At 44.6% G+C, this 26,658-nt stretch overlaps 1 protein-coding gene across 2 annotated transcripts in view; it reads left to right on the top strand.

The window, feature by feature from the left end:
- Positions 1–26,658, top strand: part of LOC133131455 (amyloid-beta A4 precursor protein-binding family A member 2-like) — an 86,968-nt gene that overhangs the window by 30,835 nt on the left and 29,475 nt on the right. For both annotated transcript variants that reach the window (XM_061246828.1, XM_061246827.1), the window contains exons 2-3: positions 16,373–17,449; positions 24,064–24,144. In XM_061246828.1, coding sequence (XP_061102812.1) covers positions 16,394–17,449; positions 24,064–24,144 — 1,137 coding nt within the window. In that variant the 5' untranslated portion in view covers positions 16,373–16,393. The remainder of the gene's footprint in view (positions 1–16,372; positions 17,450–24,063; positions 24,145–26,658) is intronic.

The following is a 26,658-nucleotide window of genomic DNA, read 5'->3' as shown; positions in this document are numbered from 1 at the left end:
ACTTGTTTCTGTTATCTGGTTTGTGAACTGAAGGCACACACAGTGTCTATGAATGTACCGCGTTGTACATTCCCTAACTTCTGCCTCACCTTTCTCCTGTTCTGGCTCAGTTGCTACACAATCTGTGCCGCTGCTGAATCGCCACATAGCTGTGAGGAGATGACAGGTGGCCAAGATGGCCGCTTTGTCCAGTGGCAGGTACACGCGGTGTGCCACTGCAGATCACCTCCGCTGCCTGAACGGGCTTAGACTCTACCTCCTCCATATGTCACAGATGAGGGGGGTGCTTTGCACCATGGGTTGTGCCTTTTCCAGAGCTTTCAGCTTCTCAGCATTTTTGTATAATTTTCAGTTTGTTTTAGTATCATCTGTCCGTAAAACGTTGACCTTCTGTCTTTTAATCTGCCTATTTAGATTTTTGTGGCAGATGAGAGTTTTCCACCTTGCAGTGTAGACTATAATTCTGCTCCCAAAGTCTTATACATACTGTATGGTGGCTGCCTTCTGGAGACTGTTGGTCACTGACTTACTGACTAGGATTTGTCTTCACGGCTCATTTTTTTTTGTGATCAACTGCAGTTGTCTTCCTTGGCCAACCTGTACGATATGTAATGTTTGAGTTCACCAGTGGCTCTTTCTTCTTCAAGACTTCCCAAACTGTTGTTGATATACCATGTTCTGTCCTGTGGCTATGAATTCTTCAGTCCTCTCAGCTTGCAAATGAGTTGTTAGGCCTCTTGGCCTGAACGATGGTCTTCTGACTCTAAGTGCAGTCTCCATAGATGAAAACAAAGGCTAAATCCAAGACTAAACACCCACTGCTCTTTTATGTGTGAACAATCCATGCAAAAACAAACACCTGAACAGCAGTTAGCACCTGTTAGTCGATTGTTACAGTAACTTACTTTTGCACAGCTTAAAATGGAGGAACTCAACTGCTTCTGTAAAATGGCTGAACATAGTATACGTATGTAAGTACCATGAAATAGAAGCTGATTGTCTGTAAATTTGTCTCATACTTTTCTATTGATCTTAAATATATTGCAAAAATAAAGAATTTCACTCAACCATTCCCATACTTTGGGAGGGTACTGTGTACAGATTGGAGGTTTGTGAAACAATGATGAAATGCTGTCCAGGAAATGTATTGTATTTCCAATATATAAAGTGCTGAATTTTATTTTTTATAAATTTTTTGGTTCAGTATTCTGTAGTTTATTTTATAAATTAAAATAAGGTATTCTTGCCCATCCCTGCCCACATGGCATCTTGAGGTGCCTGGACCCATGTGCACAAGGGTCATTTTTCATTTCGCACCTGGAACAATCCCCCACTCCTTTTTTTAACTTCCTTTATTTTCCACCCTTTGATCTGTTTATCGTCATAAAACCATCTGTGGTCCACGCTGGCTCCTGCCCAGAGGCTGCAGGAGGGGATATTGGTCAGGGCCTGTTTGTTATTGTTCTCTGGAGGTCCCCCATGCTGGTAAGGAGTGTGTCATTCCCCCAGCAGGTGTTTGTGTGTGTGTTTGTGTGTGTGTGTGTGTGTGTGTGTGTGTGTGTGTGTGCGAGAGAGATGGAGAAGACTGCCAGTGTCTTTACCTGTTTTTACCTGTAGTGTTAGCGTTACCATGTACATGCCTGTGAGTGTGCAAGTGTAAGTGTTAGTGTGCAACACTCCCTGTCTGTGCTTCACTGATGACAGCCTCAGCAGCTAAATCGATCTCTATAACGGCGCTAACAGGAGTCCGCAGGTTGCACCTCTGTGGAGGGATTCCGGCTGGCTTGCGGTGATCAGAGCCTCAGGAGCCATCGTATCCGTCACTAAGTACAGCAGAGCAGATGGGCCGACACAGACACTTCGTCCCGGTAAAGAGCACTGAGACCCTTCTGCTTTAGAGCGATGCCTCCCTCTGCTCCAGGTACCATATGCTGGGGCCGCAAAGGCTCCGCTACTGATATCTGTGTGGCAGTGTACTGTCATGGTTATAGGCGGCCATTTTGTAGCATTTCAACATGCACCCCCCCTCTAAACCCTTGTGTATAGCTCACAGGTGATGCGTTTCTGAGCTGGATTCTCTTCCTACTGACAGATTTGCCCCTCTGTATTGCTGTGTTCAGATTAGACTGAAATCTCTACACACTCTCAGAAATAAAGTGACAGTAGATGTACATTTTTGTCCTTCAAGGATCAAATGTACCCTGGAACTACAGTAATGTTATTTTTGGGTACAAATGAGTATATTTTCCAAAGAGAAAAGGTACAAATTGTGGCCAGGGGTGTAATTTTATGTACCGATAGGGTACCTCCCCAGAGAAAAGCATTTGAACCTTTTTTGGCACTTTTCGTACCTTTATTTTGTGTGGTCGTGTGATTTTCTTCTGAAAGATAAGCAGATGTCACAGCAGGCTTTCACACAATGAAAGACGGCCCAGATTAGAAAGCCGTATCTCATGTGGCAGGGGCATTCACACTTACCCGGTGTCTGGAGATGGACGCTTTTCGGCGGCGTTACGGCCGTGTCAGTGCACGAGGCTACACGTCCCTCTTGTACGCGTTTACCATTTCAGTCAGACGTTTACAACCCAGCAAATATACAGTGTTTGTCCTTCTGTCGAGGCCCATAATAACAACCAGTGGGGTTTTTGTCCTTGTGAGATTTATGTGGCCTGAAGCACAGTGTCTGGGCCCTGCTCTGCGGAGAAGGGCTCCGTGCTCTGATTCGCCGAGCGCGGGCTGACCTCGCCCATGGAAACAAAGGGGTTGCCGGGGCGACAGCGCGGAGAGGCTTGTGTGGAGCCCGGACGGCTGTGTGCTCCTGGCCCCCTCGTTGACTCTCTCGCCCCCCGCTGCCCGCAGAGGCGGCGATGGCGACGGCTGCGGAATCTCAATGCGAGGAAACCGCTGCTTTATTCACGCGCTCAACAGAGACCCCATTCAGACGTCTGCTGCCCCCCGCTCTCCTGAGTTTGTTCCCTCGTATCGTATCAGAACAGTCACTTTAAAGGACCCTTATAGCACAGCTTTCCAGTGTTTTATTTTAGGACCTGAATCGATAAGAAGATGTTTTTGTGGTTTTAAGTACCAAAAACAATCTCAACCCAATTTTACATGTCCAGTCTCCATGTGCGTTACCAAGAACAGGCTGCTTTAGTGACTGTGTCTTCAAGGCGCATTGATATCAATGAACTTCTGTTCATGAACACAAACTGAATGGAATGAAAACGGACATACAGAATGCTTATTAGTGTACATTTCTAATGTCATAGTTACAGAAGGCCAAACAGCTTGTTTAAATGCACAGTTTGTTTATACGGATTGTGGGGATTTATTTGGGGACTGTGCATTTTGATACTTTCGGTGTTTTTATCGCACCTGCAACACCTTTAATGATGAAATGTTTCAGAAACTTAATTTCCAGCAGTGCAACCAAGCTTATAGTTCTCTATACTGAGGTCACCTGTGAATTAAAAAAGGAAAGATGAATAGATGAATGCATTATAGATATAATAGATATAGTTTGGAGACACCTTCGTTCGTTAGGGACAGAGGAAGAAGTGGAGTGTGTCATAAACCTGTCCGTGACAGGAGAACAGGAGGGTCTTGTCTCTGAGTGGTCACGTTGCCTTTAACCCTGCACTTGATTCGAGTCAGACAGTTGAGGGCTGTTATAAGGCTTAGACAACGACCTGCTCCTCATTCGTGTGAGAGGACTTGTCCGAGGCCCAGCACAGGTTTCCGTGACGTCAGACAATGTGAAGGAGATTGAGAGATTGTGAAACAGAGAGGCAGTCAGGAAAAAAAAGGCTGTGAGTGTCAGTGAAGAGGCACCATCATCGCTCCTGTGGATTTCATTTTGTGAGCCAATTTTCAGGCTTGGGTGAGCAGTGAGCAGCCCAAGACCTCTCCTATCTCACCAAATTATTTCTTTCTCTTTTCCCTCCTCAGAGGGGACGCCAAGAGTTCTTTTTGTATTGCGGTTTGTGTTGGGATTTTACGTTCTCAAAAGGCAAACACAGCACAAGTAGACTTTGTGCGGGTGTTGTGATAAAAACTATCATTTGAAGACCTCTCCTAGGAAAGGCTAAGTGTGTAAATTTAAACTGGCGTGAGCAATTTTGTCTGTCAGACATGCTTACTCGTCCAGGTGCCACTTACCTGTGACGTGCTTAGAAACGTTTACAGCTCTCTGACTAAATTCCCCTCGTTTATTTGTCCTGTAATTTCTCTTGTTGTTCTAATTCGGTTGGCTGCATCTCACGACTTTAATTTGCCATTTAACTATTCAGCTACGGTTGATTAAGCCAGTCATTGTAGGCCGTGCATCTGGCAGCTCATGTTCAGCATGAGGCCACAAGGGGTGGAGTTGCTGAAGGCACCTTGAATGCGTCCTGAACCTTGCTGCCGAGTGGTGAGACGGTTTTTATCCCAGCAATCTGCTCTCTGTGTTAATTGCAGGCTTTTAAATTAATGCTTACTTATGTGCAGTATTTCTTAGAAAGCAAGAAATACAACAACAACAACAACAAAAACAACATGTAACATGTAAAAGCAACATGTAGCTGAGGGTTTTCTGAGGTCAAAAACATTGGCTAGAGTACAGGATTGCCAGATTGAAGTTCAAGTATCTGCAAGTTGAAGAAGTCCATTTACGGCATTAAACTAAACAAATAAATCAACTGTTCAGGCTTCAGTGAGCCTTTGGTGAGCTATCTACACATTACACCCAGCTGAAACCTTTACATATATTTGGGATACATCACATAGAGTCAAAGCTACTATTTAGGCTTTTTATTTTGGTATTCTCACAAGTATTACTTGTTGAAAAGCCAATAAGCCCAAAAAGAGTAACTTATTGGTTCCAAACACCATTTTGTATAAACAGTTGTCACAAAAAAATAGTGCTGGAGAGAGAATGGGGTGTAGATAAGTAGAAATTGAATCATTAATCTTTATTCTTTATTCCGCCCTGCATCCCTCCAACAATTCCAAACCTTGCCCACACTTTATTTAGAGTATGAGTGTGGCTGAGTTTTCAGGAAAAGTAGCTTGGGAAAAAAAGGGGGAAAAAAGAACCCACACACTGTAATGAGGAATGAGTATCAAAAAGGCCCCGAAGCTCTGACAGTGGCTATGCTGAGGTACCTTTCTAACTCAGTGTGTGGTAATTGGGCCAGTCAGATGGAGAGACAGCAAAAACCGGCAGAGCAGATACCACGCCAGCATATAACTTTGTGTTCCAAAGCAGCTTTGAGTTTTCTCCATTTTTTGACATTTTATATCACTCACATTCAGGATTACAGAGAATAGTACAAGGGTGGAAGTAGACAGATCATTATAGAAGTAATGATGCATGACATGGTGAACAGTAGTCTACACTTAATCTCATTTACCTGTGTGTGGTTATTCATTACAACACACACCATGTCTTTATGGGAAGACTGTAAAAACCCAAGGTTTCAGTAGACCCATGGAACTTCCGTTTTTTTAGTGTTGTTGTGTGACACACCCAATATTCCATTAATAGAGCCTCAAGATGGAACTATAACCCTTGTTCATTTTGCCCAGTTCTTTTACGTTGTTGAACCTTGTAACAATCATACTTACTGAATATTGTATTCATTGCATATAAAGTAACGTCAGAATGGCAGGCCTGTTAAGACCTTTGCTAATACAGGCTGTTTTTACTTCTGAAAAGTTAGTTGTTGATGCTGCATTCGTTCCAGTTTCAGGAACCACACACGTAACAGTGAAGACTTTCACAAGCGACCTCCCAATCATTAAAAACATGCACAACTCAAAACTTTCTGTCTTCACACATCCTTGCTAGCTTCAGATGCATTGCAAATGAGACTGTTTGTTGTGATGTGCGTTGTTGTCACTATTACAAATGTCATCGTCAAGCGAGCTCGGTGACGTACTTTACAACAGTTATTCCTCTCTTATTACCATATTCCTGACATTCTGTTTTATGCTGTCTGACACTGCCAGGTTAAGACTAGTTCATACGACAGAACTCTGACTGGTATGTCAGAGTTGTCCATTTCTGGGCTTCTCTCAGCCTTCTCACCGTTATTATTGGGAGGAAAATCTCTCACCTGCTGACACATTTGGACACCTCAAAGCCTAAAAAACGCCAGCCTTCCAAAAATGAGTGTAAAATCCAATGAATGCGTAGGGTACTGGGTTCAAAAATATGTTTTATGTTCTGTCTGTAACTTAAAGTGTCTATCCATAATTTTGGTGGATTTAGTGATCTGTGGTCACTGCTGGTTGTCATAAAATGTTTTCACACTCTTAATATCCGTTCGAAACAAAGATCTCTACGAGGAACACACTGTATGTTTGTTTGTAGAAGATAATCCAGCAGTAGGGTATTTGGAAAAGACTGCCTAGCGACATGGTAATATTGAGCAAGATACCACACCTAATTTCAAAACCGCTCTTTGACTGTTCTTCCATTCCCTGCGACCTTGAGCAAATCTCTCGCTCACTAGCTGGTGACACGTTATTGAATTTGAATACGTGCTGGGAATGTTGCACAAGCAGTGGAAAACAACATATAGATGAGCAATTCAAGAAGGCAAACACATTTAATCGATATTGCTACAAAAATGCCATTATGCCATGAGAAGGTATCAAATGTTATTTTTCAATATGAAAAATTATGGATTGACAGTTTAATATCCACAAAGCCAATTCAGATCCTCATTTGATATGTAAAATGTGGGATACAGCAAACAAGCTTGGGTAGAACATACAGCTTCCTGTAAGATTGAGGTGTTGGCAACATGAGCTTATTTCTGATCAAGCAGATGGATGGGGCTCTGCCTCTGCCCTGCTGTGCCTCTACTCTGCCTCTGCCCTGCTCTGCCTCTGCCCTGCTCTGCCTCTACTCTGCCTCTGCTCTGCTGTGCCTCTACTCTGCCTCTGCTCTGCTGTGCCTCTACTCTGCCTCTGCTCTGCTGTGCCTCTGTTCTGCTGTGCCTCTACTCTGCCTCTGCTCTGCTGTGCCTCTACTCTGCCTCTGCTCTGCTGAAAAAAACAGAGGCTTGCAGAGTAAAAATGGAAGAGAATCCATCAGGAGTGAGATTGTCTGATTGCGAGATGTCACTTGTCACCTGTTACTACACCGCAGAAGGGCCTTGACTGACAAAATGACAGAAACTGAAGTTTTTTCTTGTTGAAGAAGCCCCAGAAAGAAGGGTACAATCCGCTGGGTTGAAGACTTGTGTGTAGAATCCGCTGGGTTGAAGACTCGGGTGTAGAATCTGCTGGGTTGAAGACTTGTGTGTAGAATCCGCTGGGTTGAAGACTCGGGTGTAGAATCCGCTGGGTTGAAGACTCGGGTGTAGAATCCGCAGGGTTGAAGACTCATGGGGTGCGATTAACTGAGCAGTTAACAGATCTACTCTGCCTCTGCCCTGCTGTGCCTCTTAACAGATCTACTCTGCCCTGCTGTGCCTCTACTCTGCCTCTGCCCTGCTGTGCCTCTACTCTGCCTCTGCTCTGCTGTGCCTCTACTCTGCCTCTGCTCCAGCAAGGCCTATTCTGAGAACCAGGAAGGACGGGGATGCATTTCCCCCTCAGAGCCAGCCAACAACAGGACAGGGAGTGAAGAGGCATTGTCAAACCCAACAAGGAAGGTGTCACTGACTAATCCAAAGCTGTAACTCATCCCCGATAATAAGTCTTCCTTACAAGGAAGTGTCCGTGTCACCAGCTGAGCCTGAAATGACTCCAGTGAGATGCAGGATAGATTCTTACCCTGGTAAGATGGCCGCTCTGTGTGTACTTCCCCCTGCTCATCATTTCAGCGTTCATTTACTTTTAAAAAGCTCATCCCTGTATGTTGTTGGTTCTGTCAAGTATAGCCATGTACGTAGGCGTTATACAGTATATACCAATATAATACATAATTCTATGGCAGTAGTGCAGGCAGATATTTGAAATCGGGATACATGTTTTGATGGAAAAGCGAAGCTGCCATTCAGTTACTGCTGATCAGGACGTCACCAAAGTTGTATTCAGTCTAGATAACTGTCGCGTGTGACAATGATCTCGGTATATCTCAAAGAAATGTTGCCTTTTGGCTCAAAGCTGCAACAGAGGCTTGCAGAGTAAAAATGGAAGAGAATCCATCAGGAGTGAGATTGTCTGATTGCGAGATGTCACTTGTCACCTGTTACTACACCGCAGAAGGGCCTTGACTGACAAAATGACAGAAACTGAAGTTTTTTCTTGTTGAAGAAGCCCCAGAATGAAGGGTACAATCCGCTGGGTTGAAGACTTGTGTGTAGAATCCGCTGGGTTGAAGACTCGGGTGTAGAATCCGCTGGGTTGAAGACTGGATAAGAGCGTCTGCCAAATGCCAATAATGTAATGTAATGTAACGTAACTTGTGTGTAGAATCTGCTGGGTTGAAGACTCGGGTGTAGAATCCGCTGGGTTGAAGACTCAAGTGTAGAATCTGCTGGGTTGAAGACTCATGGGGTGCGATTAACTGAGCCGCCAACTGCTCAAAGCCACTCCGAGTAGCTCTTATTGATGTTCTCTTGGTTGGTTCACCCGTGCGTAGCATTCTGCGACCATCTCTGTCATAACACGAAGATGCGGCCGAAGCCCGTTTGCTTACGGCTTCTTCAGGCAGGTATCTATGCGTCCTGATATCTCTGAAAGAGTCTCTGAGATGCCTGCAACAAAAGAGTAGGGATTGATTAAACTGTCAGTGTGACGCACCCCCCCTGGATTTAGCAGACATCTGCTCTGGCATGCTGAAACCACGTCTCGCCTGGCGCGTAGCGTGAGAGGGAAAATCGAGCGTGACGGCTGTTAGACAAACTTGGCGGGTTGGTGTTTACAGGGGGTAAAGCACGCACTGACCTCAGCTTTTACAGGAAATTTAAATATCCTCTTTGAAGTTTTTAAACAGTTGGGCACTCGAACCCTTCAAGCCCTTCAAACAGTTTATGCAGCAGATTCAGAACAGAGTGAGAGAGAGTTTGGAGCGGTTTATCATGAATGAACAAAATCCAGCTATGACCAGTTTGATATTACCAGCTACCAGCTGTTTCAAAACATACAGTAGCTTGAGCTGGTCAAACCATGTTGAGCATGGAGCTGGCCTGAACTGGTCAACGAGCTACTAGCTGTTTTAAAACCTAGTTTGAGGTGTTTTTTCCAGCAGGCAATGACCTTGTTCGGTATGGGGAAAGGTGTTGGTTGTTGAGTGAGTATTGCTTTTTCTTTCTCTACGTGGGATGAGCAGAGCAGGCTTAGTCCTGCACCCCTCAGAGGAGTTTTTGCTTTCATTTGTCAGCAGAGGCAGGGAACTGCAGTAAATCTACTCTAAATTTTATTGGATCTCTGGCTTTTTAAATTGAAATCATGCATCACACTCCTACGGTCTAATATGTAGGGTCGCTTGTTTCCAGGTGTTGATGAATGTGTTTGGAAGCGGGAGAACAGTCATCACTGGGGAATGGGCAACACTTTACGAGAAAAAAAAAAACATAAGTCTCTCATTTTCACCAATTGGGTTTTGTCTATTTTTTATTACGATCCATTTATATTTAATGTACAGAATGTATGCAGCCGGTGTAGATCACGGAGGCCAACTATCATTTCCTTTTATAAATATTTGAGTGGTTATATCCTGTATGGTTGTAGGTGGATCAGTTTGGGTGGGGTGGGGGAGTGTGTGATAATGGCTCCCATTTTGGGGACTCCATGCCTCATACCCCTTTCTCCTGATCCTAAAGGCTGTAATTGGTGGAATCTTCAGCCAAGCTACTGAAACCTCTTACTGAAAGTGCCACAATTGCACAATTTCCATAATTTGAAACTGGCTGTAATGCCTTTCACTCTTAAAAGGTTTCTGAAAGCTGCCTTGATGGGTAAGTTGAGGGTGTTGAGTATAGGAAGAAAATCCAGCCCTTGTGTTCATCTCCATCCCATAAGGCAATGGGGCTGCCCCATATTGCAACAGTTCATCATAGGTACATATGTGGGGGCGACATAAGTTCAGGAGGCAAGAGTTGTCAGAGAGTTGCTGTTTTTGGTCCCTGAACAATACTTGCACGGCACCCTTTCTCCATTGGCATGTGAGTATATGTGTGAATGGGTGAATGAGAGGAGTCCATTTACAGTACCATGTTTGTTGCTGCCGGAGACCATGCCCAGTTTTGGTCAGAGTGGCTTCAGAGATGACAAGACACTGATTCCCCTTGAGAATTCCAAGTTGAGGGATGAGGGATGATGGAACCTGTATGACCTTCAGCATGTTCCTCCTCTTCTTCAGCATGCAGAACGCCGCTGGTCTTCCAGATCCTTTCATTTGTCTTTCATGTGATTCTCGCAAATGTTTACACACTCAATGCACATCTCATTTACGTGAATTCAATGGCTTCTGTGTTCTGCTCATGAGATGACAATCTTGTCAAATCCAATTTCTCCTAGATGTTCCCAACACATTCAGAGTGCAGTATTTTGCTTCCTCCAGATAGGAATGCAAAGACTGTATGTTCAGAGTGGCCTTTTCACCCTGAGATGACTGTGTATGTGTTGTATGTCACATGCCTTGTAGGAACCGCCATAAAAGCATCCTGTAGGGGCACCAACCCTGTGGCTTTTTTTATGGATGTTTAAATTAACCAGCACTGATGCGCTGTTAAGGACATAATTAGAGCAATTACCACAGATTCATTTTAAAGCCAGGCGGGTTGTCTTCCAGAGTAAGCCACTGTGCCTATTTACTTTTTTAATTTTTAACTCCGCGTGCACATTCAGTTTACAAGATCATTATTGCTGCCGTGCATTGTCTGCATCAGTTGCACAATAAACGGAAGGGAACAAAAACATTCTTAATATCGTTCATCGGCCCACATATAAAAAACATCCCCGATTATTGTTTTTAATTAGGCCTTATTGGTAAATGCTGCTTTTACGAAACCTAATCGAGTACGCTGGCAAATGGAACATGTTTAATTAACAGTACAAATGTAAATTTCACTTTCCATTCTCCCTTGAACAACTGCAGTGCCTCAGCATCTCTGGCAGCATTCGAAGAAGCCCACAGTGATTTTACTCACAATTGTGTCCTCGTAGTCATTTCTGGCAGCTCATTTTGCGGGCAGATTACCGCTCTGCTTTTCGACAGGCCTGGACAGGCCCCTTTGTCTAACGCAACATGAAAAACATTGTCCTAAAAGCGAGAGCAGTTTTTGAGAACAGCCATTTCAGTTTCAATTTTGACCTGTTGAAATTGCCCCTCTGAGGCTCCAGCCCTCTCCTCTGAGTTTTCGGGCACATGTTGACTTCAGTCAAATTGAACAGAGCGGGCAGGCTGCAGTTTTCCTGTATTACTGTTATGAAGTAGTCATTGACATGCTAATGTATTCATATTTAATAAAACACCGGCAAGCAGGGGAATTTACGATGCAAATACGCCACTCGGTCCCCAGGCCACACAGAGGAGAAGAGCTACGCTCTTCCACTTGCTTGTGCTGCAATAAACATGATGTGGTATCCATAGATACAACGCAAGCCACGCCTCGAGGGAGGGGCCGGGACACAGCTTTGCAAACTAATAAAGCACAGGGTCATAGGTCACTGGTACCCATGGGAGGCAGTTACCCTTAGTAACCAATAATTCCCTGTGGGAAGTGGGTGGGGCGTGCTGTTTGGATGGAGATGTGAGATGGAGCGGGGGGAGGAGAGTATAGCAGCTGCTGGAGGGGAGAGCAGGTCTATCAGACAACCCCACAGGAAGCCTGTCTTACACCAGCCGCTGTCAGCATCGGGAAGGCAGGTAGGCCACTCTCCCATTTTAATCGCCGTACATTGCAGTTTGCTTGCTGGCTTGCTATTGCGAAGGCAGCCTTCTTGTGTTTTAGTCAAGAAAGCTCACAAATGGCAGGAATAGATTGAGTATGGATTTACCCACTGTGACGGCAAGGCAAGCAGGGAAAACAATGACCCGGGGGCCAGTGTGGGCGCATGCGGCTGAACTACAGGAGCCTGACGTGGCTGATTAGGAGCTGTTGTGAACACGGGGTTAGGGAGACCTTTGGGGGTCCACCTTGCGCCCCCGAGAGGTACCCGAGGCAGCCGCTGTGCACTCGCAGTTGCTGTTTGGCAGTTAATTGGGCTTGCGGTTGGCAACACACACACACACACACACACGCGCGGTTGGCCAGCCGGCACAGTCAGCCAGCAGAGAGAGGGTCGAGCTCCATGTGGAAGAAGAGGGACGCTCTTTGTACAGCGTGGCGGTAATTAGCCGCGGAAATCACTGGCGACGGAAAGTATGACTGGAAAGGAAAAAGGACCAAGCGGGAAAGCCAAGGCGACAACAAAAGGCCCTCAGAGAGAGAGCAGTGCCTGGTAGCCTGAGTGGGGGGTGGGGAGGGGGGCGGATGGTGAATGGGGAAGTGCTGGCTGGCTTATATCTCTCTTTCTTTCTCTCCCAAAATGGTGTCACTGTATTTCCTGACATGCTATGTGTTTCTTTGTTCAACTGTGTTTAATATCTGCTACATGTTCTATTTGAACAGAACAGAATGAGCATGTGTGGGTCTGCGTGTGTGTGTGTGTGTGTGTGTGCGTGCGTGTGTGTGTGTGTGTGTGTGTGTGCGTGTGTGTGTGCGTGTGTGTGTGTGTGTGTGTGTGCTGTGTGTGTGTGTGTGTGTGTGTGTGCGTGCGTGCGTGCACGTGTGTGTGTGTGTGTGTGCTGTGTGTGTGTGTGTGCTGTGTGTGCTGTGTGGTGTGTTTGTGTGCTGTGTGTGTGTGTGTGTGTGCTGTGTGTACTGTGTGTGTGTGTGTGTGTGTGTGTGCTGTGTGTGTGTGTGCGTGTGTGTGTGCTGTGTGTGTGTGTGTGTGTGTGCATGTGTGTGTGTGCTGTGTGTGTGTGTGTGTGTGTGTGCTGTGTGTGTTTGTGTGCTGTGTGTGTGTGTGTGGTTGTGTGTGCGTGTGTGTGTGTGTGTGTGCATGCGTGTGTGTGTGTGTGTGTGTGAGTGTGTGTGTGTGTGTGTGTGTGTGTGTGAGTGTGTGTGTGTGGTTGTGCGTGCCTGTGTGTGCGTGTGTGCATGTGTGTGTGTGTGTGCTGTGTGTGTGTGCTGTGTGTGTGTGTGTGTGTGTGTGTGTGTGTGTGTGTGTGCGTGTGTGTGTGTGTGTGTGTGTGAATTATTGTAACTGTGTGTGTCCAGGACTGCAGGACAGGATCCATCTCACTCCATCGCTCTGGTATATTGTGACGAACGCACAAGGTTTTCTCTGGTGTGAATTAATAATAATTAATAATTAAAGAGCGCCCATTAATCCTTTGTCCTCTGGATCCAGCTGAGCTCCTCATCACACGAGCGGTTCTGAGTTATCTGAATTGAAGGTGCTGATCAGAATTGCCTGGGAGTGCCGTGTCTGCTGTGTTGTGTGACGATCGATACATGGCCCTGATTGACACAGAGATTAGAAATCTGGGAATGAAGCCCTCATAAAGATGTCTTCTGTCGAATGCTCCCTCTCTGTGCTCCAGGGGAGCTCCCAGTTTGAATATTGATCGTGTGCTTGTCTGTGTTGAGCAGGAGCCTAATTAACTGAGAGTGATACTCTGTCTTGTGTTTTACGTTTCGCCTTTGAACCGACTTCTCAGTGGTCACTTTATTAGGCAGACCTGTACACCAGCTTGTTACTGCAAATATTTAATCTGCCAATCATGTGGCAGCAACTAAATGCTTTAAAGCATGCAGATGTGGTCAAATGTCAGAATGGGGAGGAAATGTGACCGTGGAATGATTGTTGGTGCCAGACAGGGTGGTTTGAGTATCTCAGACACTGCTAATCTCACAACAGTCTCTAATATAATAAAGGTTATTCTCAAATACCTAATAAAGTGCTCAGTGAGTGTATATACAGCAGCATACACTGCAAAAAAACATGTAACCTTGTGATGTGATAAATAATAGAATAATAAATGTAGAAAATATTTCCTTGCTTTACATTTTTCTTTGCTTAACAAATGAAATTTCTCACACCATTGGCTAAATTTTATTTCTTTTTTGGTTTTGGTTGATTTGTTAATTCAACTCTAACACAGTACACCTGAGTCCAATCAGGGGGCATACAGTATGTACTCTGTTGATTTAACACTGAACATATCCCTCGATATCTTATATGTTTTACAGACTAATAGAAAGTATTGTGGTAAGCATAAGGTTTGAACTAAGGATGCAGGTTCTGAGCTACAGTACTGCATAGTACGGATGTACGGATAATTGCAAAACAGTGAGGTTGGTACTGTGACTCACAGACCTTTCAGGAAGGAAGCATGGCACAATTCTGAAACATTCTCACAAACACATGAATTCACTACTGCTTTTATTTTTGTCAAACAACTCAAGTTTTCAGAAAGTTTGGGAGTCTTCTGGATTTAGGCTTGAGGTCCCTGCCCAGGAGAGGAAATAAGCTGGTAGAATCTCCCGAAAATATAAGCAGCAATACTGAGCAGTGGGAGCCAGCTATCATGGCCAGCCAGGCAGCTGGCATATGAGGCTGGATTTAGTTAGCTAATACCGGCAGCAACCTACTGTAATGTTAACAAAGGTTAACCAACCACTTGCTTAATGGTTAGCCACCAAGGCAAATCTCTGGCAAACCCAGCTCACCACTGTAGTATTCAATCCATACACAGAATCTCCTCTTGCCCCCCCTTAAATTGGAGTTCAGTGTCTCTTTTCAGAGACAGTGCGAAAATAAAAAAGGCCAAGCCCAGAAGTGGCCTGTGGAGTTTTTAGAATGACAAATACAAGTAGACAAACAAGGTATTGGGCAGAAGCGAACACAGACAGGTTGCCAGTCATAGTTATGACTGAGCATGTTTGTTTTATAATATTTTCAAGGTGAAAATCCTGCATAGTATGCTTTCATGATCTTTCGTTTTTTCTCTCAAGTAGAAATATTAGCTTGTTTTAAGTTAATGTTTGCTTGACAAGTGAAATCTTCTTATTCCACTGGAAAATCTTGAAATGAGTCAAACTGTCTTATCTCATTTGTCAATGTTTTCATCTTATTTAGCAAAAAAGAAGTCTCAATATAAGACTAAAATACTTTTTGAGTTTTTTTGCAGCGTAGTCCTTATGTAACCACAGCCCCTCGTGAACCCTCTTCTCACACACAGAGGGTGGCTCAGCTTGAAATCACAACCTCGGGAAAGTTGTTGATTAGATGTACTATTTGTACAAACCAGACTTTTTATGGGCTGTTGACTTGGCCTGTGGTTAAAAGCACACTTTGCCGAGGGTTCGTTTTCAAATGCTTATCGAATTCTTTATGTGGAACCGTAGAGTGAATTTCAAGTCCCAAATAAATATGTTGAACTGGAAAGTTACCCACCAAGTAAATGTTCAGCGAGGTGTCGGTTTGATGCACAGCTGCACTGGGAAACACCTGTTCAGACTGGGAGATGTGTTGTTTCTGCTGGAGGTTGATGACATGGTAAAGATATTGTGGTTAATCGTAGTGAGCTGAAAGAGAACAGTAATGTGGAGGGCAATGGCCTTCATAGATTCTCATTGTTCCTTCAAAGTTCATTTTTATCCAAAGCTGAAAGGATGATTTATGATGCCCTTCTGTCTTTCCCAACTGGAATTTTTCGGTCTGAATGGTTAAAAGTCAGTGTGATTGCATCTGCAGGCCCTGGCAGAATATAACATGGTGTAGTGGCTTTGCACACTTTCAATGACACCTTGGGGATCTAGCATAAACATAACATAAACAGTACTGTTTGTCAAGTATTTTGGTTTGATAATAACAGCATTTTGCTTCATATAGCCTTGCAGTGTTTTTGGATTGTACTGTTCCATTACCTTACAGTTATTTAGCTGATTAGCAGTTAGAGTTGATCAGACTAGGGAGGGGCAATGTGGGGTTATGGGCCTTGCTGCGCTGATATTATGGTGGCTACACTGGGGCTTGAACAACCAACCTTATGGGTCCCTGTCAAGCAATTTAGCTGCTTGACCAGCATTCACCAAATCTGGGCCTTGTCTCCCAGTTAGCTGAACAATTAGTGCTACTGATTGGCCAGGCTGTCTTCACACCTGACTCACAGGTAAAGGGAGAGTGGAATACCAGCAGTTCTCAGACCTTGAGGACCTTGATTTGATGATCCCTCCACAAGACTTTTGGCTGTTACTCATAGGCGAATCGAATCCCTTCTGGCGCAATGTGGGGTTAAGGGCCTTGCTCAAGCTGCATTGATCTTACTGTGGCTACACTGGGGCTTGAACCACCAACCTTCTGAGTCTCAGTCAAGCCGCTAGACAGCCGCTAACTTAGACTATATGCCGTTCATATGCCTGTTGTTTTGTGCTTGCAGGACTGAGGAGAGTGGAGATGCATGGCATGTAAGCAGCACACCATGGCTCACAGGAAGAGGCCAGGGACCAGCGGCATCATGTCAGAGCCCAGAGCTCGGCCGGGACCGCCCCCCTTCCCTGTGGAGGACTGCGACCTGGAGCCCCGGAGTGGGCAGGCGCCCTACTGCAGCCCCCAGGAGCGCGGGCTGAAGGACAGCCGGCCGACCACACCCCTCACCCCCGACCACGGGCACACAGACCACCGGGCCCACCACGACAGCGTGGACGGGGACTCCAGCTCTGACTACGTCAACAACACCTCGGAGGAGGAGGACTACGATGAGGGCCTGCCCGAGGAGGACGAGGGGGTGACCTACTACATCCGCTACTGCCCCGAGGACGACAGCTACCTGGAGGGCATGGACTGCAACGAGGGCGACTACGGAGCCATCCGTCCCCAGCCGCCCGCGGAAACCGACGAATGCCAGGAGGCGGTGGAGGAGTGGGCGGAATCAGACAGGCGGGGCGAGGCCCTGGGGCGGGGCGATGAGGCACAGCGGTACGGCGGTAGCCCCGAACCCGTCCTGGACCGACACCCTTCCCCCCTGGAGGACGCCCTCCCCCAGGACGAGGAGTACGAGGAGGAGAGTGAGGAGTACTGTCCCAACGAGGAGGAAGGGGGTGATGGCGGCGACTACACGGGCGACTATTATGCCCCCGAGGACAATGGGAACTCGCTGCGGGCGTCGCCCTACAGGGTCCGCAAGGGAGGTGAGGGCGAGGGCCTGGAGGACACGGAGGAGGACATCGACCAGATCGTGGCAGAGATCAAGATGAGCATGAGCATGGGCAGTCTGAGCAGCGGGACGGACCACAGCCCCGAGGAGCTGCCCCCCGACCCCGACCCCATCCCCCCCGACGACTTCCCCGAGCCCCCCGCCAAGCCCGAGCCAGCCCCCTTCCCCCCTCACCGGCACGAGGGCCGGCCCAAATCGCTCAACATCCCCCCCGCCCACCACGGCAACCCCGACCTGCCAAGGGGCTTCAAGGCGAGGGCTCGCACCCCCGACGAGAGGTCCAAGTGGGCACAGGAACAGGTGAGAGGATGGGATCGGTTTGGAGGCATTCCTGACATGTGCTCATGACTACTTGAGTTTAAAATAACTAATGAAATACTTTAAAAATGGCTAATCAAAGCATCAAAATGTAAAATCTACTAAAAGGTAACCCTGCTGAAAAAACAGCCTCAAGCTAGGTTTTAAAACCGACATGGTTTAACCAGCTCAAGCTATGTTTTGAGCTGGTTACCAGCTCAGACAAGCTAGCAGCACTAGCTGGTTGACCAGCTCATACCCAGCTACACCAGCTTTATGATGCGCTTGGCCATGTGGGTTGACTAGCTGACAAAAGAATTATTAAAACTCCTTATCAAGTATTCCTTTTAAGTCACGACGGGCATGAAGGGAGACATCCATTGTAAATCCATTAATTAGTTCAACTGCACAACACTGAGATCCAAGCCTGAAAAGGCTTTTTACACAAAAATGAAGACAAATCAATGGTGTCCTGAATGACTTAATGAGAAAATGAGGAATCCAGTTTCGACAAGACACAGTGACAACAAGACTTCACATACAAATGACCCTTTTAACAGTTGGGTGGAAATCATGTGCATCATGTACAAGACCAGCTTATGACCAGCTTGACCAGATCAATTTTCAAGCTGGCAAAGCTAAATTTTACACCAGAATATCTCTTTAAAAAGTACCACAAGTAAACGTAGCCTGATATTTAAAAACAGAAAGTCTTCTTATCTGCTATATTACCACACATACACTCAGTGATCACTTTATTAGGTATTTATTAGGCTTATCTTTTACACTGATTGGTCTGCTGCTGTAGCCTATCCACTTAGAGGTTTGACACGTTGTGTGTTCAGAGATGCTCTTCTTCATGCCACTGTTGTAATGTGTTTATTTGTCACCTTGCTGTCAGCCTTGACCAGTCTGGCCCTTCTTCTCTGATCTTTCTCATTAATAAGGCGTTTTTGCCCACAGAACTGTGGCTCACTGGATGTTTTTTGTTTTTCGCACCATTCGGTTCAGTTTCTCTTGGGTTGGTTGGTTCCCGTGGACCTCTCCTATTTTGGTTGCTTAAGCCCTCTTCTGTTTAGAGGAGTGAGTGGTGGAGTTTAGCCCTTTCGAGACTCTGCCATTCAGGAATCTCGTTCTTTTCCTGACCGTTATAGTTCAGGTCACATTTTCGGTTGGCGAATCACCGGGGAGTTTGCTTCCCTTTTTCAGTTATTTTTTCACACAAAGCTTGCCCATTTCTTCAGGCATTCCGTGCTAGTTTGCACTCCTGTTCGACCGATTTTATGGTTTTGTTTCAGTTGGCATTTCGCCAGGGAGTTTCTCTCCCGTTTTCGGTTTTTATATTCCTCTCCTAGTGGCCCCACACATTCGTGAGGGGTTCCTAGCTTATTTCAGTGGTTATCCAACTTATCATGGGTAACTTTGTGATCCCTTCCCGGTCACTCTTGGTCTCCCGCCCCTGCCCCCTCACAGTAATGTTACTTTTTCAATTAAATACAACAATGTCTCTGTAAAATTAAATCTTTTGGAATATTTGGAAATCTCTAATGTGTTCTTTTATACTAACTCACATACTCACACAAAACAATGTACATATATATAATGAAGTCTAGGGTGCCTTCTGCACAGTACAATATAATATCTTCAGGGGAAGGGTGACCTATGTAGTAGTACTGATTGCAAATCAGTGAGGTTGGATCTGTGACTGAACTTTCAATGAAACAGCAGTTCAAAGGATGAGAGAAAGGTGCTCATTATACCTGCCTCTGCAGTAGTGAAGTGACTGAGCTAGGAGTTACAGTGCACTGCAGAAAGTGACTGTCTTAACAGGCCTTTTAGTCTTGTGATAAGACAAGATTTGTTCTCTCAATTAGAGAAAATGTGGGTTATGGGCTAGGGCAGCCTGTTAGATAATCAGTTTGTAATTCAAATATTTGTCATTAATTAGACATATTTAAGTATATTCAGGGCCTTCCTACTTTATGCCTGTTAAAATCTTTATCTACTGTATCTGATCTTTTGTTTCTCAAAGTCCCTGACTTTGTTGGGATTTTATTGTTGTCTTGCCATGTACACTCCAATTACATTTTCTTGGTACTGCCTGTATTGTGTATTAAAGCACAGCATGGATTGTTCATGTTGTGAACATTTTATGAACTGCCTCTGTTGAGAACAATGTTGACCAGTCTCTGCTTGGCTGGAAGGTGTTTCAGAAATCGTAGTTTACAGTGTATCGCAATAACAGTGAACCTAGCTATCTCAAGCCATTAAGGGCACAGCCACCTCTAGTCATCTTGTATTTGAGTGTGTGTAATAGGCATTGATCTCTTGCTGATGCACCGTAAAAGCATGTGTATCCTGGCCATTTTACATTCTGACCCTGCCTTCCTCCACAGCTGGTGAAAAGGATTTTGAAAAGATTAGTGACGGGGAGATGTTTATGTGCTTGTGGGTCCGGTGACAGATTTGTAATTGCCTTTCTGCCAATTCCTTCCCCAACAGCACTTCCAACCCCCACCTCTGTCTATTCACCTTTCGGCCTGGCATGAGCATGTCCTGCCTTTCCCAGCCAGGCTGGGAGCTGCTTTTATCTGAGCATCTGCTGGGAGCGGGGCCAAAATGGCACCTTGGCCCAATCTTTTAATCCTTTTAATTTAAAAGCAACACAATGTGAGCATAAAATATGTCTTTGGTGCAGTGTATGGCTGAAAGGAAGGGGGCTGCACTTGGACAGACAGCTTATCCTCACAAAATGCACATTTATCTATAAATCACTGCCTTTTCCAGGTTTGGTGGAGATTGACCAATGAAGCGGAACCAGTTTAAATAGTGGCCAATTGAAACATACTCAATTCAAGGCTAAGGTCAGGCTCATTATTTCTGTAATAATTGGAGCTCACATGATTAAGTCAAATGAATTTTCACTAGTTACAGATTTTATATTATTTATTGTGATATATTTTATGTTATTTAATAATGCGTCATTATTAGAGGTGTACAAATGATAAATCTTAAGGTGGCAATTAAACTGCCAATCAATTAGAAATGTTTGAATTGATTATAATCGATTAAAATAGCAATTCCAATAAAAAACTTAAATATGGTACTTGAATGCCATATGAATGAATAAATGTGCTGAGAACTTCATTTAGCATATTGTTTTAATTTTCTATATTCCACTAATACTGAGCACATCAATTTATCCAGTCTCATTTGGGTGTATTCATTGTATTTTTAGGAATTGGTTTGTAATGAAATGAATTGAATCATATCAAAATAATCTAATCAAATTGTGTCGAAATGAGAGATTTCATGATGCATTGAGAATCGTAATGGAATCGATTTGTTGTGAGGTCAGAGATTTACACTACTAGTAATTATTAAGCACCTGCAGAAGCCCATTCAGTGACTGTGTAGGCTTTTAGGATGCCCAGAGAAAAGCTATTACCCATTACACATAGCTGAACCCTGTGTCTGCTTTGGTATTCTGTGAGCGTAGAAATCCTTGTCTGCCCCCTGCCTGTCATTAACTCCTGCACTGTTCTTCTGTTCCTGGTCTGACAGATGGTTCGGTGAGGGGGGTAGGGTTGGGGGGGTGGGGGGGTGGTTTGGCTTGCTGTTCCCCCATGGCCTGAGAGGGCCTCTCACACAGAGCCACACCTGCTCTGCGGTGTAGGTGTGCGATCGGCATGGCAACAGTGACACACTGGGGACGATTGCATCGCCCTCTCTATGTCCTGCTCAGCACAAAGTAGCTCAAAAAGTCAATTTCTCAAAAGTGTCACACTTAAATAGCCCCCGCCACAGATGGTATTCTTCTATAAAGCAGGGACGCAAATGGGCTCTTTTTTCGAATTTAGCCTTTTTCTTTTGTCATTTTCTTTGTTGCGTTTCTTTGAAACTGTGTGACTATGCAGTGAGTGAGCGAATGACAGCGGTGCTGATATATCTGTAGCCCCCACGACTGCTGGCATCTCAGGGCATGTAAGCGAAGAGTATCCATCACCGATCTCCGAAGGTAAACACTTCACAAAAAGCTGTTTGACTCCTGCTCAGCTGAGTGTACAGTAGCAGTCAAAGCGCCGAATATTAATCCGGAAGCCCTGGAGACGGAAACATCTGGAAGGAAGGGAAGCCTTTCTACAGCGCGTTTCCTCATTTACTCACCCCCTTCATCACTCAGTGTAAGCGCTGTGTAACTCGCCTCTTATCTCCAGCTTCACTTTTACATAACATTTGTATTTCATTACATTTAAAGAAATTAATTTAATTTATCCAGCTAAATTATGTTCTACTGGTTCATTAAATGGTAACTGAAAAGATGGAATTAATTATCGCTGAGATAAGGAGCGTGGGCTTTGCAGTATTGTGCATGTCTAATAATGACAACCGTCAAATAGAAAGTGCATTTAAATAAGAAATTTGAATAATCTTTTTCAACATGCGATACAGTGCCGGTGAGTAAATTGACACTCGGGGATGAAGAGATGCAAACCGCCTGCTTTGTTTGCCTGCAGCAGACTCGATAAATATGCCATTAGCATTGATCTGCTGAAGAAGGAGAGAGGCCTGCCGTCTAATTAAGAGCCTGTAGCAGCTGAAGGAGTGGGCCATGAATAAAACAGGAAGACGGGAATCCATCAGGGCTCCTCGGCTCACCTCCTGCCCGTCTGATGGCGCTCCTGAGATTTGCATTCGGCTGATTGGACGGGAACACCAGGACGTTCGATCCTTGATCTCAGCACATCCGCGAACAAAGAGCGAGTTTCTCTTGTCAGTGTCAGAAGGACGAATAGGGCTGTAATGTTAGAGTGTGGGACTGAAGCCCACATTTTAGTGATAGACTGGGGCTCGAAACATTACTTTTTGAAATCTCCTTGCAAGACAAACTTACTAGATGTACAGTACATGTACATGAACATACTGCTCATACTGTATGTAGAAAAAGAGAGAATTTAGTAAAATGCAATGTTGAGTTTCTGTTGACCTCCTCAAGGTAACTACTACAGCTACTGCTGCAGATCCCAGTGGGTCATCAGAAGCCTCCTGCTATTTTGAGATGGAATCAAATGTGAAATTGAACAACTCCAGGCAGAACACCAGTCCTATGTATGGCTCTGTCTGATGTAAATGCCAGGCTGGGTCTTATTGCTCATTCTTCCAGGATACCCATTACACTGCAAAAAGCCTTGTAATAAGATGTATGATCTTATAAGTACAAAATATTAGCTTGTTTTTAGTTAATGTTTGCTTGACGAGTGCAATATTCTTATTCCATTCTTACCTCATTGGCAATATCTTCATCTTATTTAGCAAAAAAAGTAAATAGGATTTGAAGACAAAAATTGTTGTTATTTGTTATTTGTGCAGTGTAATACGATGTCCCTGAATCACTGCTGTGCCCTCTGCAGCCACACAGGGCACGGATGTGCGGAGATGCACCTGCTCTCCAGTCACTGACTTGCATCCTGCAACACAACACAAACCACACAATAGTTTGACAGGAGAGTAGCGTGGAAACCTTGTACAGCACTAAAAGGAGCAGCCCTGGCTGACAGCAGCTCGCTCTAACCTCGGTGGAACAAAACCAATTCTTTCCCGCCACAGTGGACTTCCTTTCATAGCCGGCTAACGATAATGGGCAGACTCTAATTATAGAGGCTTAGCCTGCAGGACCCAGCCCGTGTGCCGAAGAACCTTTAGAGTCTTAGTCAGAAAGGAGGCTGTGTGTGTCGTTTCGTCCCTGAGTCGTTTGATGTGAGTGAAGGCGAACACTGCACTGTACTTCCAGACCCCTCACTTTAGCAGACGTGTTAAATGTATGTAGATGAAAGAAATGTAATATGTAGCGATATATAGTGACACACTCAAATCACAGGATATGTATTGGATGGTGGTATTGCTATGATGTACTGTAAGTGTAAGACCACAGTTTTTTGCTTTTTTGTATTTACGTTCTCCTAAGTAGTTCTGTGGAAATCCTGTACGTTGTAGGAGTGCATTGCTTTTTTGCCCTCATGCTCTTTGTCATGGGTTTGGTAAGCCTTTATTTTACAGCCTGCTAATTACCTAGTATTTACTGGGTAAAGACCAGGAGCTTATTAGGCAAATATTCAGAGGTACAAAAGTGCTATGAAACGGGCCGTGAAATGTATTTGCATAGTACCAAACCAGTTTGTTTCAGCGTGTTTGCTGATTTTGTTTCATAGTACTTACCACTGAAATCAAAGTTCTTGCCTAACAACTACACAGGTAGATGTGTATTTACTCAAATACCTAAATACTAGGGAATTAATATACTGTAAAATAAAGTGTTGCCATGGGGTTTCTTTAACATTAACCACTATATTTGCATGGGCCCTGCTGGAAAAAACAGCTCAAGCTAGGTTTTGAAACCGCTGGTACCTGGTTGACCAATTCAGATCAGCACAACCTATATTTTGAAACCGCTGCCAGAGCAGACAAGCTACCAGCACTAGCTAGTTGACCAGCACATACCCCGCTTCACCAGCTTATTACCAACTTGACCAGCTCAGTTTTCAGGCTGGTCAAGCTGGCATTGCTGGATTTTACAGCAGGAAGGATTTTGACCCCTTTTGTTTTTATTCCTGGTGCAGGGGTCTGACCATGTGGAGGCGCCCAGGAGGCAGCACCGCTCCGATCTCAACGGCCCGGCAGAGAACAACAACGTCCCTGAGGTGAGGGGCCTGGAGGGGCTCTGTACCCCGAGATTAGACCGCTCAGGACTGTTGTTAAATCAGAATTAACCTTGCAGGCACAACACAAGCACACACACACACACACACACAGACACACACAGTGTTGGAACAGCAAGGCCAATTCCTTTGTTTTTGCAATACATGGCATAAATTTGGGGTTGAGATAAAAATGTGAACACGAGAAAAGAGTTCAGACATTCATGAGACGGGTGCGTGGGGGGGTTGGACCCAAAATGCACGACTCAGAAACAGGGGTGTAACAAAGGAATATTTGGGGAATATCCAGAGAGCGTAATCAAAAAACAAGCAATGTTTGTACACGTAAAATCCAGCCAAAACCAAAGTGCAGTACCGAGGGGGAAGGCAGTCTCGTAATCGGTACACCATGCAAAACGTCCGGTAGCCAGGAAAGCTGTAAGCGGGACAGAAGTACAGGCGGACGGCAGGGTCGATGACGGCGCAAGAGTCAAGACCGAAGTCTGCTCCGCAGGGCAAAAGTACAAAAACAGCAGGCAAAGTCGTGGTACAGGCAGGCAATGGTCAACAAAACAGAAGTCAATAATCTTTGGTCAATAAACAGGCTTGGATCGTAATGGCTTGACAATGACACTAAAGCGGTGCTTTACATGGCTGACGAACAGGAAGCGTAAGGTAACATGATGGTTAGAATGTTAGTATTACCCAATCCTGGTCTAAAGTTAGTAGATTAGTGAGAAGACAAGGGAAATTGAAACAATTTGGCTGTGAGTGACAGAAAGGGAGAGAGAGAAAGCAGGAATGCAAGGTTTGCAGAAAGACACAAAAAAGTGTATGCTAAACAATGAACAGAACCACATAACATGAAACTAACATAAATCCTGACATAACAAGTTTGCAAAATTATGACAATAAACTATATAACATGACATGGCAAGACTAAGGAATAAATGGTAACAAGAACTAAACATGAAACATAACATGACAAGACAATGAAACGTAACAAGAAATAAAACATAAAAACATGGCGAGACCAGACTGACATAATACGTGACATGACGCTAACGTAACTAAGACAATAATTAAACATGAAACGTGACATGACAAGCATGAAACGTGACAATTCGCCTTTTACCTCCTAGATGTGATGCTTTGGTATCAGACCACCCAATTTTGAGGTGAGCAAAAGTATTGGAACAGAGAGTATTTATGTAAATGAATGTAAATAACACTTAATATTTGGTAGCATATCCTTTGCTTGCATCAAGCCTGTGACCCATTGACATCACCAAACTGTGGCATTCTTTTTCTTGTGATGCTTCTCCAGGCTTTTACTGCAGCCTCTTTCAGTTGTTATTTGTTTTGTGGGGTTTTCTCTTCAATCTCCTCTTCAGGAGGTGAAATGCATGCTCAGTTGGTTGTTGTGCAAGATATCCCCAAAGATTTTTCCATTTTTCTAAGCTTCAAAATGGCTTGCTTTTCTCACAAAGAGATCTTTTCTAACACAAATGCAGTCTTACGAGGGAAAACCCAAGGCTATAAAACCAAGAGTAGACATTATTAACTGTTTAGCCAATCAATCTAACAGGTCAAATCTGGGCCACAGGAAATACCTGTCATTCACATGTTCTAATATTTTTGCTAATACTAATACGGAAAAATTGGGTGGTCTGATACAAAAAGTGATATGTTTTAAGTTGTTTAACAAATCTAGATCAAAATACTAGGAAATAGAAAATAAATGAAATTAGGAACTGTCATCTCATGTACATCTTTTGACCTCAAGCTCAATTGTCTTCAGTATAAAAGCAACAGAATTGACCTTGCTGTTGCAATACTTTTGGAGGGGACTGTACATACCTGTCCACACCTGTGCCTCTGCCTCATGGTTGTGAAGGGAAATCCTGTGTTGTAAACATCAAAACTTCAAGGCAGATAACAGTATTTGGGCTTGACCTGGCAGACACCGTGAACCTAAAGCTAAAGTGTAAGGTTACATTTAAATGTTTTACTGCATCACATTGTGCTTCACTTATGCCCAGTGTGCTCAAAATCCTCTGGAAAATGATTAACGGTTTTGCAGTCACACAATTCAAAAATATGATTGCACCATCGATTATATGTTTGCCTAGTGAAAGTCTGTGGAGCTGCACCTTGGGCATCTGTGGAGCTGCACCTTGGGTTTCCCAGATTACACGTTGGGTTCTGCCATATGCTCCACTCCAGAAAATAATTATTCTCACCTTTTAGTCATTGTGTTTTCGTTTATGTGCTGTCCTCTTTTAGAGTGTGATTTAGCCTAGCCCAGGGCCAGCACAGCTCTCAAACCTGATTAGAGCACAGACTGCTTTAGCTAGGAGTGTTTTGACGATAGGACAGCTTTTGCAATGACTTTTGGTGATAGGACATAGTCTACTTTTATGGAGAGCGTTTTGGCTGGAGAAAATAAACTGCTTTTGCAGGGAGTGTTTGGCTGTAGCAGAGAGACTGCTTTTACAGGGAATATTTTGGCTATAG

Source organism: Conger conger, chromosome 6, assembly GCF_963514075.1.
Source record: "Conger conger chromosome 6, fConCon1.1, whole genome shotgun sequence".
NCBI lineage: Eukaryota > Metazoa > Chordata > Actinopteri > Anguilliformes > Congridae > Conger > Conger conger.
This window is presented reverse-complemented; position numbering and strand designations above follow the sequence as displayed.